We start from the raw sequence: 19188 nt of genomic DNA on the forward strand, positions 1-19188 counted from the left end.
AGAGAGAGAGAGAGAGAGAGAGAGAGAGAGAGAGAGAGAGAGAGAGAGAGAGAGAGATCATCTTTGCCTCAGTGTGAGAACTTGGTACATTCACTTTTTCAGCCACCCACAACCATAGTCTTCCTTCAGAGAACTAACTTTCTTTCATTCCTTCTTCTTTTTTATTGACCATCAATCACTAGTGTTGGATTTTCCTCTTAAAATCAAAGGCTTTTGTTTCATATTCCTTAGTTTTGGATTTTAGAAATGAATCACACCAGTATTGTGGTGGGGTACAGAAGACACTTAGTCATCAATCCTCTGCTGGGTATGTGTACAACCTTTCTAGATAGTGGGATGGAACTGGAAAGAACAAGACCTCAAGGAACATAGGGGTTGATGTCTATTGGAACTCTGTCCAGACTAAAGTGCCTTTAGGCAAGCAATTCCAAATGTGTATTCTCAAATGGGAATAGTGTTACCTCAAGGAGTCCCTGTGCAGTTGAGGAGAAGATGTTACAGTGAGAGTCAGTGGCTAATGCCTGGCATTTCTTATTTCATTTCCTCTTCTTTGCAAGTCTATGAGCCAGGTGCAGATAGATGTGCTGAAAAACAAAAGATGCTTTACTTCCAAAGTGTATTCTAAGAAAAAATTGTTCCTAAGAATCGCCCCATAATAGAAGGGATATTAGACCTTAGAAAATAATCCCCCCCCCTTTTAGCCCATTCTGAACATCAAAGTGCATCAGAAGACTCAATGTTCTGACGAGGTCTAGAACATTTCTCAATATGTAGACCATGAACACTTTCAGCATTCAATTACCTTTTCACAGGGGTCATCTAAGACCATCGGAAAACATTCATATTTATTACTCATAACAGTAGCAAGTTACAGTTATGAAGTAGCAATGAAAATAATTTTATAGTTTGGGGGGGTCACAGCAACAGGAGGAACTATATTCAAGGGTGGCAGCATCAGGAAGTTTGAGAACACTCTTCTGGAATAAAGAAATCTCACTGATCTCATAAGTTCATGGCCACCCGCTCTTGTCTACGTACAGAACCCGTTAGAAAGGAAGTTCCCCAAAACATGGAATATTTTCCTTAGATAGCAGAAAGAAACAGAACAGAAAAGCCATCTTGCCATGGATCCAGAGCTTCCAAAGCATTTACTCTGTACTAACATTCCTAGTTTACAAGTACACCAAGCTTCATCCCATCTTGGTTCTACGTGCCCCTTCTCCACTTTGCCTGGACCCCTGTGTCCCAAAACTTTGGAAAGTTCATCTCCACATTTCATCCAGGTCTTACTTAGAATTTCTATTCCTCATAGATCCTTCCATTAAAATGAATCCTGATCCTCCCACCAAATCAATGGCTTGCTATCATTTCTCTTTGATTTTAGTGATCTTACTTACAATGCACATCATTGTCTGCAGTTGTGTAGGTACTTGAGTAAATGTACTTTCTCTTCAATACACAGGGTGATAGATACCTTATGTGTCCTCCTGACAGAACCATCCCCAGTGAGATGCCAGATTGACACCTATTAAATGAGTGAATGGATGGCAGTTCATTTGGTGACAACTCTGAGAGGCAAATCAGGAGACCAGGGCACTGCACAGCTTTTCAGATTGAGAACGGGATAATTTAGTGAGCTGTACCTTGAGCTTTAAACTTTCCTCACTCCTACACTCTGTTTCATTCTATGAGATTAAGGATTGCAGTTTCCATAGTCTACTAAAGAAACATGGTATGCACAGAGCAGGGAACAGGTTGTGGTTTTCCTCTAATGGCCCCAGGATGTTTACTTTCTGAGTCCTGATAGGATGAAAACCCAGGGGCCTTCTGAGAGCAGAGTCCAAATGTCCAAATTATAAGGCAGAGGTCAGAGAGACAACTTGGGAGCTCCCAGCTTACAGAGTAAGCTGTTTTGTTCATGTGGCTTTTGCCCAGAGCTTGAACAATGTGAGTAGTTCAATGCTTGTTGTCAAAGCACATAGGCTGACTCCACAGTCACAGCCTCTGCCAGATCTCCGCATTGGTACAGCATGATATTGCCCTAATAGCTCAGTAGGGGATACAGAATGCCAACTTGTTCGGAAGTTTGTAAGAGTGTGAGCACACAAGAAAGCTACATCAAGAGTGTCCGAGCCCCATATGAAAAGATTGTCCTTGTCTGGCTATTTTAAAAACTAGATTTGCTCATGAAATGTTTTGCAGGTCTTTACTTCCTCAAAAATCTCCTGCTCTGTCCCTCACTAGACAAGTTGAGTAGTTGAGAACATGAGCATCCAGATGTTGTACTCCCTCCAAAATCAAAATACTGGTGTCAATCAGAACAGACATCAGGAAGGTTCGGAGCATACTTATGAAGATGCACCTGGACAAACTTTTTTTTTAGATTAAAAAAACCAAAACAAAACAAAACACCAAAGCAAACAAAAAGCTAATAAAACAAATGCCAGGCACAGAAGTGCATGCTTTCAATCACAGCATTTGGGAAGCAAAGAAAGATGAGACTCTGTGAGTTTGAGGCCAGGCTGGAGTACATAGTGACCTCCAGGACAGCGAGAGCTACAGAAGGAGACCCTGTCTTGACCCCCCATTCCCACACCCACACACTAAAAAAAAATTAAAATAAAAAACAAACAAACAAACATACCAGGAAAACCATAGACTTGAGGACCTGGATGCAAATCTAGCCAGCTGTACAGCCCTATAACCTAAAGTCAAGGTTTTAGGGTGAACATAAAGTTTTATACTGTGGGTTTTGCTACTGAAAGCAATATTTCTTTTTCATTTTTAAATATGTATTGTGGAGGAACTTTCCATTTTTTTTGAAAAATTTTTATTAGATATTTTCTTTACTTACATTTCAAATGTTATCCCTTTCCTGGTTTCCCCTCCGAAAACCCCTTCCCCTCCAAAAACCCCGTATCCCATTCCCCCTCCCCCTGCTTCTGTGAGGGTGTTCCCTCACTCACCCATCCACTCCAGCTTCCCTGGCCTGGCATTCCCCTACACTGGGGCTTCAAGCCTTCAAGGACCAAGGGCCTCTCCTCCCATTGATGTCTGACAAGGTCGTTGAAGTTTCAAGTCATTGAAAGTGCTGCAACCAGTTGCTTCTATTTAGTGAGCATCTGGGTCCAAGCCATTTTTCTTCATAATGCATAGTATAACAGGATGTAACAGGCATTGTTCCTACCCACAGTAATGTTCTATTTCAGACCCTAGAGTAAAGCTAGCTATGAAGACCTTAGGGTCACACACAGGAGTGGGAATGTAAACAAGTAATTGATTCTTGCCAGGCTCCAATCTTTTCAACTATAAACCCAAATAACACTTAGTTCATAGGGTTATTGCAAGGATGACGTGAGCTCATTTAGATATGTTCTCAGTGATTAATTACTAAGGTTCTTGAGTGCCTGGGTCCCTATAGCTTAATGGGAAAGGCTATCAAATCAGAAAGGGGATTATGTCATTTTTACTCTTATCCTTAAAGATTAGTAAACATTTGGGTGCCTGGTAGGCACCTACATCCTGGACTTCAAATGTGTGGAGTGGGAGGCAACAGTCTGAAAGACAAGAAGGCAAAAATGTCTGTGATAGAACTCATCTAGAGACATAAAGGAACGCCTCCTATAGAATTAACTCTGATTTGAAGACTGTGCAGAATTCAGATTGACTAAACAGTGAAATCAGCAGCCAGAGCAAGACATACGGCATGGTTTCTAGACATTTTCCTTAAGTATTTGTGAGTTACATTAAACTTCTGAAAGATACTCCCTGTCACTGTCACTGGGCCTCATGGCTCTGTGAAGTGGCATAAACTTGCAGGTACACTGAGACACCCATAAATAACATATTTGCCCAAGTCACACAATTCCTAGGTAATAAATACAGCAGGCTGTCTGTTTAACATTAGCTACTGTTGGTTGAGGTTTAAAATCTGCTGGGAATTTGGCTCCGTGTGTTTTATGAATTATCTGATCCAATCCTCCCCACAACTCTTGGAAGCCAGCACTCACTAAAGCGTTCAAGTGAAAGGATTTGAATCCAGGATTGCCAGCCTCCATTTCTTGTATTCTTCGTAAGCCATAACCATGACCAGGGAAATCGCTTTTGCCTGACTCAGTGCTCCGACTTCTCTTCAGGGTTCGCTTCCTGAAATCTGGGAGGAGGCCTTCTAGCTGGAGCGGAGTTGGCTTGTGAGGAAATCCCTCTTCACCTTCTCCTTTCTTCCTCCCTAGCTGTGTGCATTTTGCCTGTGAAGCTTCCGACTGCCCAGAACTGGCCGTGGAGAATGCTTCTCTCAACTGTTCCAGCAGCCACCACTACCATGGTGCCCAGTGCACTGTGAGCTGCCAGACAGGTTATGTGCTACAGATACAGCGGGACGATGAGCTAATCAAGAGCCAGGTTTGTCGATTCAGACAGAAGAGTGCTTTTTAGGGAAGGCTGGCAGGTGGAAAATGGGCTCTCTGCAGAATCCCCAGCACTGGAAATACTGTTACCACATAAGACAAATAAATAAAATCTCCCTTACCCCTCTCCACCCTCTCCCTCTTTCCACCTTTTTCTCAGATATAAGTATAAACATAACACAATACACGCATATGCATGTAGGTTTACTACAATGAATGGATCAAACACATAGCCAACAAACAAATCTGCTGGAACTCTCTAAGACGAGAGCTTCTGTCCAAAAGGTATTATTACAGGCAACGAATGTCAGTGTTGTTACAGAGAATTGAGATCTATGATCTAGGAATGAGATCATATTAGAATGAGATGCTGACCCTCAAACTTCTGCATAATGGAAGGAGCTATTTTAAGTAGATGGGTGTTCTCAGTCTATGAGTATCTCTTCATTCATTCATTCATTCATTCATTCATTCATTCATTCATTCCAAAACATGAGTTCATCATAAATCAGAGACTGTGCTAGGTCCTGGAGAAAGGAAGTCCTTAAGAATGATCTGTTGCATAGTGACTAGCAGAAAGCATGGAGACAGAGAAAGACATACAACAGGAATGGGGTGGGGGGAGGGTGCTTAAGGAAAATGCCCTGCAGGAAGTGACATAGGAACTGAGAAATGGTTTGATGGGCAGAGGTGTGTCTACAGGATAGCAGCAAGAAGAATATGCTCTGGTACTGGCAGAGGAGTGTATGTAGAAACCTGTCAGTAAGGGTACCACATGTGGGGACTGGTTTTTCTTCTTTGAAAATCATGTAAGTCATGAGGATAGAGGGTCAAACAGAGTCCACAGGTGCCAGATCCTGCCAGTTTACTTGGGACGTTTGAAGTTGTTATAGCAGCAAGAAGCTGTAGAAGGACATGGCATGATGAAATCCTGATAAACAAAGGCCTCATTTGGCTGCCCACATGGGGGTGGCATGGAAGATAAGCAGTGAGATCGACAGCAGACAGACTCAGGGAATGTTATCGATGGAACCCTTGTAAGCTGGGATATGTCCTGCATGAATCTGTTGGTAGTGTGTAGAGATAACTTACACTGAAATCCCTCCTTTAGTCTGATGTTCTGGGAGTGTCAGGTCCAAAGGGAGTGAGTGGGACAAGTTTAACAGCCCCATGCTTTGGGAATTCCAGAACTGTCTCTATAGACACAGCTTTTCCACGGCCCTACCAGTAGACCAGGAGACCATTTGTGCTTCTAGCACACAGGGGTATGGTCTTTATTGCTGGGAACGCCTATTTGTGTAGAGCTTCTGGACTGGCTTGTCTTAGACACCTTCCTCCGTGTGTCAGACACGGCAGGTCTGAACTCCTATGGAAACAATTAGGCTGACTTGGCAGTGAAAGACCTCTGCTCCCTTTGATGTGTACTTAGGAGAGGAAAATGTCCTTTGCTTTTAAAAATCCTAAATCAACATTTGGCCTTCACAACCCCCCAGGGGGGTTTGGCTGCTTCCTCCTTGAATGGAAGACTCTGGCCTGCCAATGACAGGTCTTCTCTTGGCTCTATAGCATGGCCTCACCCTTCCACCTACACAGCCCTGCCATTTTCTAGTTTGGTTTAAATCAGCCAGACAGTTCACAGTTCAGAAATGTGTTTCCTTTCGATGTATTTTTTTTCTTGATTATTCAAATTGCCTTTTCTCTGGAGCCACTAAATTTCAGAGTAGGCAGCAGCGTATAGTGAATCCTTGGGTCCAATCCATTCGTGTTACCAACTGGAGACATAGAGCGAGGACCCTCCCATGGAAAGTCATCAAGTCTCCTGTACCCAAAGACACCCCCTAACTTAGTACCAAGGATTTAGCTATCTCTAAGCAAAACCCTTCAAGAATAGATACCAAGATCAGCCTCCGATATCCTTCTATTTAATACGTTTGAGAGTCTATTTTATACAAAGAAGTTTGTCTCTGTGTGGTCTCTGAACCTCAAGACTCTTATCATGTGGTGATCTACCTGGAATACATTATAGACTGCATTTCTCACCACATTATTTGGGTTCAAGTCACACTTAGCTTTTCTCTTGGTGGGTAACCTGAGATTACTCAAATAATATTTCTAGGCTTCCATTTCTGTGTCATTTAATGGGGATTAAAGTATCTAATCTATACAGTTGAGGAGTTATTAAAAATGACTTTGAGTCAAACATTGAGATTAGGTTAGCTTGTGCCTAGATAAGACTATGATGTACCATCTGTGGAGAAGTGTGTTTCCTCATCTAGGAGCACCTGTCTGATCCCTAACATTGTACCTTTCTTTCTCTGTCTCTCAGGTAGGGCCAGGCATCACAGTGACGTGTACAGAGGGCAAGTGGAACAAGCAGGTGGCATGTGAGCCAGTGGACTGTGGTATCCCAGATCACCATCACGTCTATGCTGCCTCCTTCTCCTGTCCAGAGGGTACCACCTTTGGTAGAAGATGCTCTTTTCAGTGTCGCCACCCTGCCCAGCTGAAAGGTATTCTGAGCTCTTTATCTCAACCTGGCCTCCATCATGTCTGAGAACCTAGTGCCTGTTTCCCAGCCTCCTTCTGAGTCTCAGGCACCATCAGGAAGATGGAGTTGCATCTGTTCCTGGTTTCTTTTTACCATTTATAGTCATGTCAACCACCTTGTTGTATAGTCAAGAATTTTAAAATGTGCATAATAATTTATATGTGTATAAAAAATAGACATGAATGCCCCCTTCAAGGTTTTGAAAATCTTGTAAGAATATGGTGGGGGAGGGGAACAAAAAGAGTTATATTTAAACTGATATATCTAAACTAGTTTACCGTGGACAATTAAGACCCAGCATGCCTTGTGAAGTGTGACTCGTCTTTCAGTTTTCCAAAGGAAGAGACCAATTGTTGGGGATTAAAGAACTTGCCTAAGGTTGCCATATTAGCGACAGAGACCATGTTGAAATCCAGGTCTGATTTGGCCTATCATGCCAGAGTATGAATGAAGAGTTGAGTGTGGGAACTTTGGGAGTATGTCCCTGTACTCTCTTAATAGCAGACAAACTACTGTGCATGGTGAAGATTTAAGGACTGTGGTGGGCATCAAGAGCTTCATCAGTTTTTCAAAGGAAGATTGACCCCAAAGCTTATATGATCTTGCAGCCTTTGTAGGCAATGGCTACGTGGTCCGAAGCCAGCGGAATGGCCTGTACTAAAACATAATAAAAAGCATTGGCTGGGTACTTGAGTGTTGTGATGGAAAAGGAATCGATGAATATTAGACCCAACTTTAATTATAAGCTGTTCCTTAAGAAAAGCGAAAATGCATCTGGGCTTCATTCCATAGCTCCTCCTCAATTTCTATCAAAAACCTGAGTAAGATAGATGTAGAATTTTCATTTGAGATTCTATGAAGATTAAAATTAAAGAGAAGAGGGGGAAGAAAAGAATTAAACTATAAAATGGTTGTCCCGAGGGGTTGCAACCACAGGTTGAGAACCCCTGATAGAATCTAAGCAATCCAATACCATTACATGGCTCTGTCTGTCAATAAGATGTAGGTTGTATTAATAACAAGAAAACCATACCTCTCTTAATTAGAGGCCATGCAAAAAGAATCCAAATAAATTGGCATTGATTCTTAAAGCTCTCAGAATGCCAAATCCTAAAGCAAATCTTTCTGCCACTGTTTATGTGACTATGCATGAAGCGAATTGGACATTGCTATAGAAAGGTGCTTTCATGGGAACTCACATTTTGACATGTGCTGATTCCCATTTTGTCCATTGATTGGGAATTCGGGGAAACACCTTGACTTTCCACAGTGGCCTGTGAGGACCAGCTGGTAGTCCATGTAGCTTTGTTATCAGCACTATCCTATCCTTGTTCTGACCTTTCCACTTGGCTCTGCTGGCAGCAAGGCCTGGATGAGTTCCACTCTCACTGGGAGGTTCTTGATGGTACCTCACTTACACTATCTCTTGCGTGTATGGGGGAGGGGGATACGGGAAGTAATGACTGTAGAATCAGAAAGTTCCATGTTGGATCCAGCAAAGAAGCTGATAATATGATGACATATGATGACATTCACGCACCCACGCCTATCACACAAATACCTGTGCACATGAGTAAGAAATACACAAGATGCAGTAATAAGTTACAAATAAGAAACTCCAGACACTGATGGTTTTGTCCTTTGCCAGCTGTTTGATCTTAGCTGAGCAATGTTGCTCCTGTGCCTCACCACAGTCCTACTTAAAAGATAAGCTTAGGAGTGTTCGCCATCAAAGAGCATATGTCTTCCCATGTCTCACACTCGCCTTCCTCCATCCATGTTTGCACAGGTGTAAGCAGTGTTCTAGATTCCTTTATTTTTCCATCTTAAGAAGGATTTTCTATCAATGATCCCTGAAAACAACTGCTTTATAGGACATTCTTCTTTCTTTTTATTTAATATTTGGAAAGAAAAATGGGTTACCTTAGTAAAGGAGTCTACTTGTAAGGTGAGAAGCTAGGTGTGTGGTAGCATCCTACTGTGTAGCAGATCTGCCACTGCTCTGAATTCTTTACTCCATAAGCCTTTCATTGAATGCAGTTTTGCAGTTTTTCTTTGGACAGGTTCATTGGTAGATATTCCTGTGTGGATGAAGAGTCTGGCAGACCTTCTGGGAATGCCAAGTCTGATGTAGCTTTAAGTTCTTGGGATCCCAGTAGCTTAGAGGTATACATTTAGAAGATTAGCTGTTTCTTTTGCTCCCTCTGTGAATCCTTCGGCTTCTTCTTTTCTTTTTCAAGGCCCATACATGACTGAGACTCTCATGGATTACTTTTGAGAAATCCGTCTAAAGTCCTTTGTGCCCATGTTTCCTGCTCCACTGAGTCCCCCCATCCCCCATTCTACCACTTCTTCTGTAACTTCTGTTAGTGTCTGCTCCTTACCAAGAACAGTGAAAGGGAGTATCTTTGCAACTGTAGCAGTCGTAGTAGTCTTAGGCTAATGCAGTCTTTGGAAAGCTTGCTTGTCCTCATTCTAGTCCAGCAAACTGAATTCTTGTTCTCTGCAAACTGTGAGGGATCTGTGTCCTTTCACATCTTAAAATGTTCAACTGAAAAAGTTGACTAACAGCTCAGAAGTAGTTTTTGATTAGGATTAGAGAGGCTGAACAACTCTTTCAGATTCACAAATAAATTCATAATGCTTCATTCATGCAAAAATGGAAATACTACTGTATACTGGACACTAGGCTAGGCTCTAGAAATAAAGAATGAGCAAAACATAGCCCCTTATCTTAGAACCTCAACAGGGACCCCACTACATACAAACATGAAAAAGACAAAACAAAATGAACCCCAACCACCACCAACAACAAAACAGATTTAAGGGGTGACACTTCACTTCATGATGCTATTCTAATGACAACTTCAATGCAGTGTTTCCAGGCACACACTCCAATGTCACATATTTTGGGGAGACAATATGATGCTTGGATCTACATATAAATTACACCTTGATCACAACAGGGTTACCGATCTACCAATTGCTTTAAACATTTATAATCTCCTTGTGGTGAGAATATTCAAAATCATTTCTTCTCGTTATTTTGAAATGTACGGGAAAGCATTATCAGCCACAGTTGGGCCTTAGGATACAAAAACCAGTTTTTCTTTGAAAGCACTCTGAAAGGGATTTGGTCTACTGTATAATCTTTTAAGTAAGACAAATGCAATTAACACTACTCTTTTGTCACAACAGAATGCTTGTAGTTCTTTTACTCACATTAGAAGGGGAATTTCCTTAAACACATTTGTAGACAGGCCAAGCAAGACTAATTTGCTGACTTTAAAAGATCATACGTATATACATCTAAGTCTGTAATAATAATTAATGAAAATATGCCATTATTTTAAAAAAAGAGCAAGGAGGGATATATGTATACGGGGTGTTATAGGGGAGAAAGAGAAGAGGGAAATGATATAATTAGATGATAATCTCAAAAAAATATATGAAATAGTTAAAGGTCAAGCTTTACAACATGAACAGTGTCTTTTTTAAAAAAAAAGATTTATTTATTTATTATATGTAAGTACACTGTAGCTGTCTTCAGACACTCCAGAAGAAGGAGTCAGATCTTGTTACAGATGGTTCTGAGCCACCATGTGGTTGCTGGGATTTGAACTCTGGACCTTCAGAAGAGCAGTCAGGTGCTCTTACCCACTGAGCCATCTCACCGGCCTGAACAGTGTCTTGAAGAACAGTTAAGAGCACTTCCAGCTTTTGCAGAAGTCCCAGATTAGATTCTCAAACCCCACAAAATGGTTCACAAGCATCTATAACTCCTATAGAGATACAACACCCTGCTCTGCACTCCATGGGTACTAGGGATATACAGCACACACATACATACTTGCAGGCAAAATACTAATACAATAAATTAGAATAAAATTGTATTTATTTACACACATAAAAATAAGTAAATCTTAAAAAAAAAAATAAAAAACAACGAACAAACGAGATTACAGAGTACCCCAACTGGTGAGAACCTAGTGTCTTATATCTATACTTTCATACTCTGCTAGAAATGTCGGCCTTCACTCCATTTTATCACTTAAGTCACATTCTCCAGAAAGCACAGGTTGGGGAATATGAAGAGGGAAGATATGGTACTGATGAGGTTCTAAGTGTCTCTTCTACAGCCAGTTAAACATAAAAACAATGAGAGCTCATTGTATATGAGGAATTTAGAAGGAGAGATTAGAACATGCCTGAGTGGTCAAAACTCTAGTCTATAAGTCCTCCAACAATGACTGGTTTGATGCTGATATCCGCAGCATTCACTCCGTGTTCTTTTGTGCATTTGTTCTAAAAGTATGTATTTGTGACCAAAACCAAAAAAAAAAAACAAAAAACAAAATACCCTCATTGTAGTAAACATTCTTCAGAGTATATGGGCCATTTTCAAAGGTACAGAGTGTGTATACCATGTAGTGCTTTCTTCAGAGCCACTGGGTAAATGCATGAGGAAGGATAGATAGCTAGGGACTGGAAATCCACATCCTGCAAAGTCCATTGCCTGCACTTCTAGACTGGTTGTGAGGGTGGGGAACGTATCCACGGCTCTGAATCACAGTCCTGCTCTACCCTGCTCATTCGTCCAGCACTGTCTGATAACTCCTATTTGCTCTCTCCTAGAATGGCCATTTTCTGTTTGATTCTTTCCTCTTGGATAACATTCTGCAATCCTCATTTCATCTCACAACAAAGAACTACGCCCTTCATTTAATAGTTTATAGCATTCGTAGCTTTGGTAAAAGCACTCACACTTCAGTGGTGGATATTTTATCACCCTTGAGCAATTTGTAAAGGGCACCATTCTCACCAAACTAATGATACATCTGGCATTCCCAAGCACCTTACCACAATAACTAACCCATCAACAATATAGGGAAGTTCTGGTCTCTGTTGCCCTGGAAGTTCCTTTGCTTTGATGAAAACTCAATGAATCATCCTTTCACCCTTTTCTCTTTCCATGGGAAGGGAAAATATCTAGTTATGGTATTATAGCATACCACGTGCATTTTCTGTGGGGTTTGCAAACACTGGCATCTCACATCCTCCAGATGAACCATACTGACAAGGTAGTGAATCGCAGGAAATTAATGGTAAGAGGAGACTCAGGAGTGAACATAAAATTGCAAAAACAGTTCTCTTGTCTTCCTCGTTTCTTCATTTTATCCTAGGTGGTACTAGCTGCCACCATCAAGAATACTAGCTAATTCATATTTGATGATAATTTGTCATGTTCCTTCATATACTGTTAGATTACAAGCACTGCATGCGTGTTATTTTTGTCTCGTTTCATTCATTGCTTTGCTTCTAACATACAAAGTACCTTCATGCCACAAGCACTAAACAGAAGTTGGCTGAAGGATTGTGGGTCACTGTGCATCTCACATGTGTCCTGTCCGACATGCTTGTGTAAGTGTGATGTTAACAGAGAGGGAGGAAGGAAGGATACAGGTTAATGAGCAAACAAGGGCATTGAGGACACTTTGATAGACACTTTTTAAGAGTGTTGCTGTAATTTAATCTGAGTTTTGGAAAGGCAAATATCCTCCGTTCTTCCTATGGATACAAAAAATAAGGTTGGTCCATCCTGCATGAAAAATAAAGGGTTTTGCTCAACATATAGACACAACCTCTTATTGTATAAACAACTCTATCTGTAGTTAGACAAACTTGTTTTTGAACCTTTTGGGTTTTTTTTTTTTTTTTTTTTTTTTTTTTTTTTTTTTTTTGCTACTCACAAGCTGTAAGAGCTTGATCAAGCTATCCCCTCCTTTTGCAAATGAGAATTAGCATGCTACACACCCTGCATTTCAAAAGCACTCTGTGCATAGTAACTGCTCAATAAATGTCAGTTTTCTTCCTGTCACTGATGGTCTCCCTGCTCCGCCTCAAGTCCAGAGATTTCTGTGTGCTCCCAGCACTGGCTGCAAACCCCATTTGGTGTTAACCAATCAGAAGAGAAGCATTGGAGAAACACCCACTACAGGTCCTCCTCTAATTACCTTGAGTTTGGGAATGGTTATGTCTTCATAATACATGAGCTGGCAATGAAAAGCCTCGCTCCTGGCTTTTACTTTTATCTTCACTGACCCCATCAGGCAAGTATCCTGAAGGCAATGAGCACCCTGGAAGAGCTGGCTGGTGCTTGTGGCGGGAAGTAATGCTCGCTCAGCTTCTCTGGCAGTATTTCCCTGAGCACTGAGGGCGGAATAAAAAATAAATAAAAAAAAAATTATCTTCCTGAAAATATTGTATTGTCACGTTCAGGTATGAGGAAGCCAGGACAGGAACAGGGCCCAGTCCCAGAGGAGAGGTAACCCTGGGTCACAAAGGTCTCTGTTAGTAGGGCTGACATCCTTTAGGCTGGTCCCACTGTCCTGGGCAAAGATGCGCACCTGCAGGGCACAGGGATGCAGGGTCAGGAAGAGTTTTTGTGTTTTTGTTTTATTTTATTTTGTTTCTGTGCAGCATATGAAGTGCAGAATGGTTTGGATTTTAATGCGCTGTAAAAAAAAGGGGGGGGGGTAGTTAAGTCTAGTTTCTATGGCTGCCTGCTTTGTAACAACTGCCCAGCAGTCTCCAGAGATACTGAGTTCTTAGAGGAAGGCATTGGAATTCTAACCAGGGATCTCAAGGGACCACGTATTGGTTAAAATCCAGGCAGCTCATGCGTTATCTTAGCTGTCGCGTGACTCATTCCTCTGCCAACCCTTCCTGCCTGTGTCTTCCAGGCAACAACAGCTTTCTGACCTGTATGGAAGATGGACTGTGGTCCTTCCCAGAGGCCCTGTGTGAGCTCATGTGCCTCGCCCCACCCCCAGTTCCCAATGCCGACCTACAGACAGCCCGGTGTCGAGAGAACAAGCACAAGGTGGGCTCCTTCTGCAAGTACAAGTGCAAACCTGGATACCACGTGCCTGGCTCATCTCGGAAGTCCAAGAAGTAAGTGCTGCAAGGATCATGGTCATAGACTTTAAGGAGGAGGAGAGTCAGATGTGGCTTCCTCTGTGGAAGGAAATGTTTTCAGCTTTGCAGGAGGCCATACCAAGTAGTATGCCATGCTGTCCTATTGAAAAGACATGGAAGAGGAGGTATTTCATCAGGGTAGTGGCTTATTTTTTCTCAGGCCTCCTGTCTTTTTGGGAAGCAATATGAAGACTGTAAGTTACCACACAGTGTTGTCATGATGCAGATAAAGTTGCAAAAATGCCTTGCACAAAATACTTGCTCAAGAAATACTGAGTAGTTGCATCACCATTGTGCAGATACCCATCAATACACACTGGAAAGAAAAGAGAAGACAAGGGGCTGATGGGGATTGAGGTTCATCCCAAACCACATTTGGTACACACCTCCAACAATGTTGTTCAATGAATACAGTTTCCTTCGTTCTTTATTGTTATTATTATTAGAGATTATAAAAATAATTATACCATTTCTCTTTCCCTTTAATCTCTCTAAAACCTGCCCATGTTATATTCCCTTGCTCTTTTCAAATTTATGATGAATTATTTTTGTTAAGCACATATGTGTATATATACACTATATATATATATATATATATATATATATAATCTGTTCAGTTAATATAACATTACATACATCTCTATCTATATATCTATCTGTATTTATGGGAGGAAGATCATTTCTCTTGCTCTCAGCATTCTTTAGGTCATAAGCTTCCCCTTTAAATGTTAGCAGTCAATTGGTGCCATTTTTGTTTAGGTCATATTTAAGCAACCATGTTGTTGGGAGTTCATGGTGCTAGATTGATCAAGGAGACAAAAATATTATAGCAAACTTCCTGTTCCTCTGGTTTTACAGCTTTTCCTTCTCTGGTTCTACATCGCTGAGCCTTAGATGCAGGGGTCGTGTTGTAGCTGTACCACTTGGCACTGGGCTCCATAGCTCTGCATTTTGACCAGTTGTTGCTTTCTGTAAGGGTCTCTATCATGCATGTCTCGTGCATTCCTCATACAGCCAGGGGATTATAAATACAAAGACAATGGTAGGTGCCCTGTTAATGCTCAGGTTCAAGCCATGTGATCCTTACAATGATTATTCTTTCATCTTTTCCAAAGACGGGCCTTCAAGACTCAGTGTACTCAAGATGGCAGCTGGCAAGAAGGAACTTGTGTGCCGGTGACTTGTGACCCACCTCCACCCAAATTCCATGGGCTCTACCAATGCACTAATGGCTTCCAGTTCAATAGTGAGTGTAGGATCAAGTGTGAAGACAGTGATGCCTCCCAGGTAAGCCCACTAAAACCTTCCATCACAGCCTTCTTCCCTCTGCTAAACAGCTGCTCTCTCAGGAGCTCTGACTCCACAGTAAAACTTATAAAATGACAATATCACCATTGCAGAAGCTGAGAAATGGGACTTCCAGTATCTTCTTTTATAAGATCTCCTAACTGTAGTTTTTCTCTACAAGTCTATTTTATTCAGAGATTCTTAGCTTTGAGATTTTTTTTTAAGCATTAGAACTATTAGACACTTATTGAGAAATGTTAAAGAAACACATGTATACCCTCTTAGCAGTTAAGGTTGATCTGTTATGTCATTCTGATAGGAGTGTCTAGGACTTTGATCGGCTCTGCCCACTTCCTACTACCCATGTTTTTCTTAAAGCTTTTACAAACACAAGGCAGTCATGATCATCAGACATCAGTTGGCCCTGGAAGCCTATAGACAGTGGTTTCTGAAGGTTGGGAGAACACTTCAGACCACAGTGTGGACCAAATGAGAACAGAGGGGGCCAGCAGGGGTTCGAGTTTTATCTCAAGCCATATGTACCTACAGGATATGTCTAGTGCTCCTGCCTGCCTCTGCTGAAGGGACTTGGTGAAAAAACACACTTCAGCTTCTATCGCCAACCTCTACTACCCGGTTGAACAAGTCGGGAGGCCCAAAAGCAAAATGAAAGTTGGAAAGAATACAGAAGTCCACAGAAACCCCATTTCCACAGAACCCACTCCTCAGATTCGACAAGCTAGCTTTGCCACTCCTGGGTGTGCAAGGGTCACCAGCCAGGTGAAGCTGGAATATAACTGCTCAGACTTCTCGAGGGTTGAAGTCTTCACTGTTCTTTATTTCTTAGCCTCCAAATCCTAAACACTGCAAAAATGTCACCCTTAGCATCTCTTTCTTCCTCTTCCCACATCTAAGCTATTCCCAAACCTACCCAGTCTTTCCAAAATGCCCCCTAAAGCTGTTCCCTTTGTACCCAAAGCAACTACCCTAGTTAAAAACAAAACAAAACAAAACAAAACCAAAAAACAAACACCACAGTCTTTTTTTCCCCCCCACAGTGCAGCCTCTTGATCATGTATTTTCTTGTCATCCCAAGTCTCTGGCTTCAAACCCTTCTAGGTCAGAGTCTTTCTGATTCCTTGGGATAAAATTCAACCTATTAGGCAGTATTCTAGATGCCGTTCCCACCCCTGAAGACCCAGGTTCCCTATCCTATCTATGAATCTCTGGTAAGCACTTTCTTCATTTGGTCCAGATGCCTTTCTGAGAAGCAGGACTTCCAGTATCTCCTTTTGTAAGACCTCCAAGCTGCATTTCCGCTCTACAAACCTATTTGGTTCAGAGATTCTCCTCTTTGAGTAATCCTTCTTCTAAGACTCCTCCACACCTGGACTCAACTGCACCTCCCTTGGGTTACCAACTCCTAGCAGCAGCCACCCATGCTAAGTTTCTGATTTATTTCACAGTGGTCCTATACGAGGCTGTAAAGTCTTCTACTGCCTCTTTCAATGACTGTATGCCTTCAGCACTTAGTACCGTGCTAGGCACCCACTAGGTCGGTAGGAAGTGACAGACAAATTAGGAACCGGGTGCCCCTTCTGTGGATAAGCTGACTTTAGTAGGTATTGCCTCCAAGTCTTAAGTATCATATATTCACAGGTGTGTAGGGCTACTCTAGGGTGCTGGTGGTCACTTCTGGGAATCACTCCTAGGAACCTTGTGGGTCCTCTAACATCTAGGAAGCAGGAGTCCTGGAATAAGCAGGGACTCTCAAAGACTGCTCAACTTCCCTTTCACTCCCTCACATAGAACTGTTGGTAACAGTTATCCCTGAGCCAAATAATATTCTGGCCATGGCCATGTTATCAAACTGAAACCCAGTCTGCCTGCTGCCTGCCAAGTAGCTTTCATGGGCAGTTTGTATTTAAAGGAGAGGAAAATGTAAATTCATCAGGGGACTGGAGTGTTGCTGTTTGGCAGTGGTGGAGAGACTAGACTCGAAGGAGCAGGGTATGGCTTGTGAGCTCAAAGAATGAGGGGGTGTGTGCCAAATGGGCTCTTTACACAATTGACGTTTCTAGTTTGTACTAAGAATGAATTTCCTCTACCCTCAGACCCAGGGCCTGAGAGCCAACGCCAGTGTTCACCTCAGATTCCCTCTCGCTGCCTGTAAACACAGCAGGAACGCAAGGCCCACGCTTCTTGAATCCCCTGGCTTATATGGAACAGAGATTCTTAGTTTTCCAAACAAGCTACAGATCCTGGCCTAGAAGGGCAGAGGCTACTACAGGGGAGAGTCTTATACTCCCTCCACTGCTACGACTGGCAGAATCTTTTAAAATGCTACTTCATTGAGTCCTCCAAGGCAGCCAGCGGGATGTGAAGACCTGAGTTCAAATGCTGACTTTACCCTTGACTGAGGGACAAATGACTTAATCCATCAAGCTTCAGTTTCCCTGTGTGTAACCTGAGGAGAAACAACAAAGCCTGCCTCACAATTTGTTGGTGATAGCAGGGACTAGATGTGGGTAAATCCAGAGAGGTTTGGTGAGTGGGCATATACCTCAGTAGGCAGCAGCCCCCAGGAAAGTACAAATAGACTAGTCTGCTTTTACAGCCAGAGCAGCAGAGAGAGCTCTGTTACTTATTTAAGCTTCCAGAGAGCCCTAAAACCACAGGCAATAGATTGGAAGATAGCCTTATGCTGGCTACCTCCCCCAAAGTCACAAAGGTGGCACTTACCCATCTGAGCTGTGTGGAAACTTCTTCACTTGCCCAAATAGAATCTGTGTCTCCCAGATCTGCGCTGTGTCTCCAGACACAGGTAACTGAAGTATTTAGAATAGGGTTAGAATGTACAGGTAGTTAAATATTAAACTACACTTAATATCACAACATTTTTTTTTAAAAATGTGAAGTAGACCTGTAATTAATCCCTACATGTGGGAAGTAGAGGCAGAAAGATTAGCAGTTCAAGGCTAGCCTTGACTACACAGTGAGTCTGAGGCAAGCCTCAGCTGTATGAAACAGGAGACCTTTTCTCAACCATGGTATTTTAGCTATTTGTTTTTGATACACGATCTCACTGTGTAGGCCAGGCAGGCCTCCCTTGACCTCATGACAGCCCTTCTTCCCTTGTCTCCTCAGTGCTGGGATTCTAGGCGTGAGCTATCATGTCTAGCCTCATAGTTCACATCTAAATGGACATACTCATACTTAAATATTTGACATTTCAGTTCTGATGTTCATAGCATTCCTGTCCCTTAGACTAAATCATGTTGGGAAGCCTAAATAATCATAACATTGATTTTTTTTATTTTTATTTTTTTGAGACAGGGTTTCTCTATATAGCCCTGGCTGTCCTGGAACTCACTTTGTGAGGCCTGGTTGGCCTTGAACCCAGAAATCTGCCTGCCTCTGCCTCCCGAGTGCTGGGATTAAAGGTGTGTGCTACCACACCCGGTCATAACATTGATTTTTTTTATTTTTATTTTTTTGAGACAGGGTTTCTCTATATAGCCCTGGCTGTCCTGGAACTCACTTTGTGAGGCCTGGTTGGCCTTGAACCCAGAAATCTGCCTGCCTCTGCCTCCCGAGTGCTGGGATTAAAGGTGTGTGCTACCACACCCGGTCATAACATTGATTTTTTTTTAATATGAGGATTTTAAGGGTGCCAGATTGGTGTTAACAGATTTTTTTTTTCATTCTGGTAGTTCAAAACAACCCCCTCCCCAATAAATCATCTAGCCACTCTATAGATACAGAAGAGAGACCTACAGCATCCAAATCTTTGCCTCTACTGAGTTTGTAGGTGGTATTGAGACTACTCAGCCATTCTTGCCCACTGTCCCCAGACCCTTGCCAGGCAGGCTGGTGGCAAAGGGTGAAGTTTGTTCTCCAGACAGCTGGCAAGAAATAAGAAGTGCTAATCCTCTCTAGACTTAATGGGACTTAGAAGGTATTGAATGT

The 19188-nt window shown here is 42.2% G+C and overlaps 1 protein-coding gene across 1 annotated transcript in view; it reads left to right on the top strand.

Moving 5' to 3' along the window:
• Positions 1-19188, top strand: part of Pappa (pappalysin 1) — a 229112-nt gene that overhangs the window by 173073 nt on the left and 36851 nt on the right. Inside the window, exons 14-17 of the mRNA XM_021200408.2 lie at positions 4233-4401; positions 6733-6916; positions 13698-13908; positions 15048-15219. Of these exons, the coding sequence (XP_021056067.1) occupies positions 4233-4401; positions 6733-6916; positions 13698-13908; positions 15048-15219 (736 nt within the window). The remainder of the gene's footprint in view (positions 1-4232; positions 4402-6732; positions 6917-13697; positions 13909-15047; positions 15220-19188) is intronic.

The sequence above is a fragment of the Mus pahari genome, chromosome 6, assembly GCF_900095145.1.
Source record: "Mus pahari chromosome 6, PAHARI_EIJ_v1.1, whole genome shotgun sequence".
Taxonomy (NCBI): domain Eukaryota; kingdom Metazoa; phylum Chordata; class Mammalia; order Rodentia; family Muridae; genus Mus; species Mus pahari.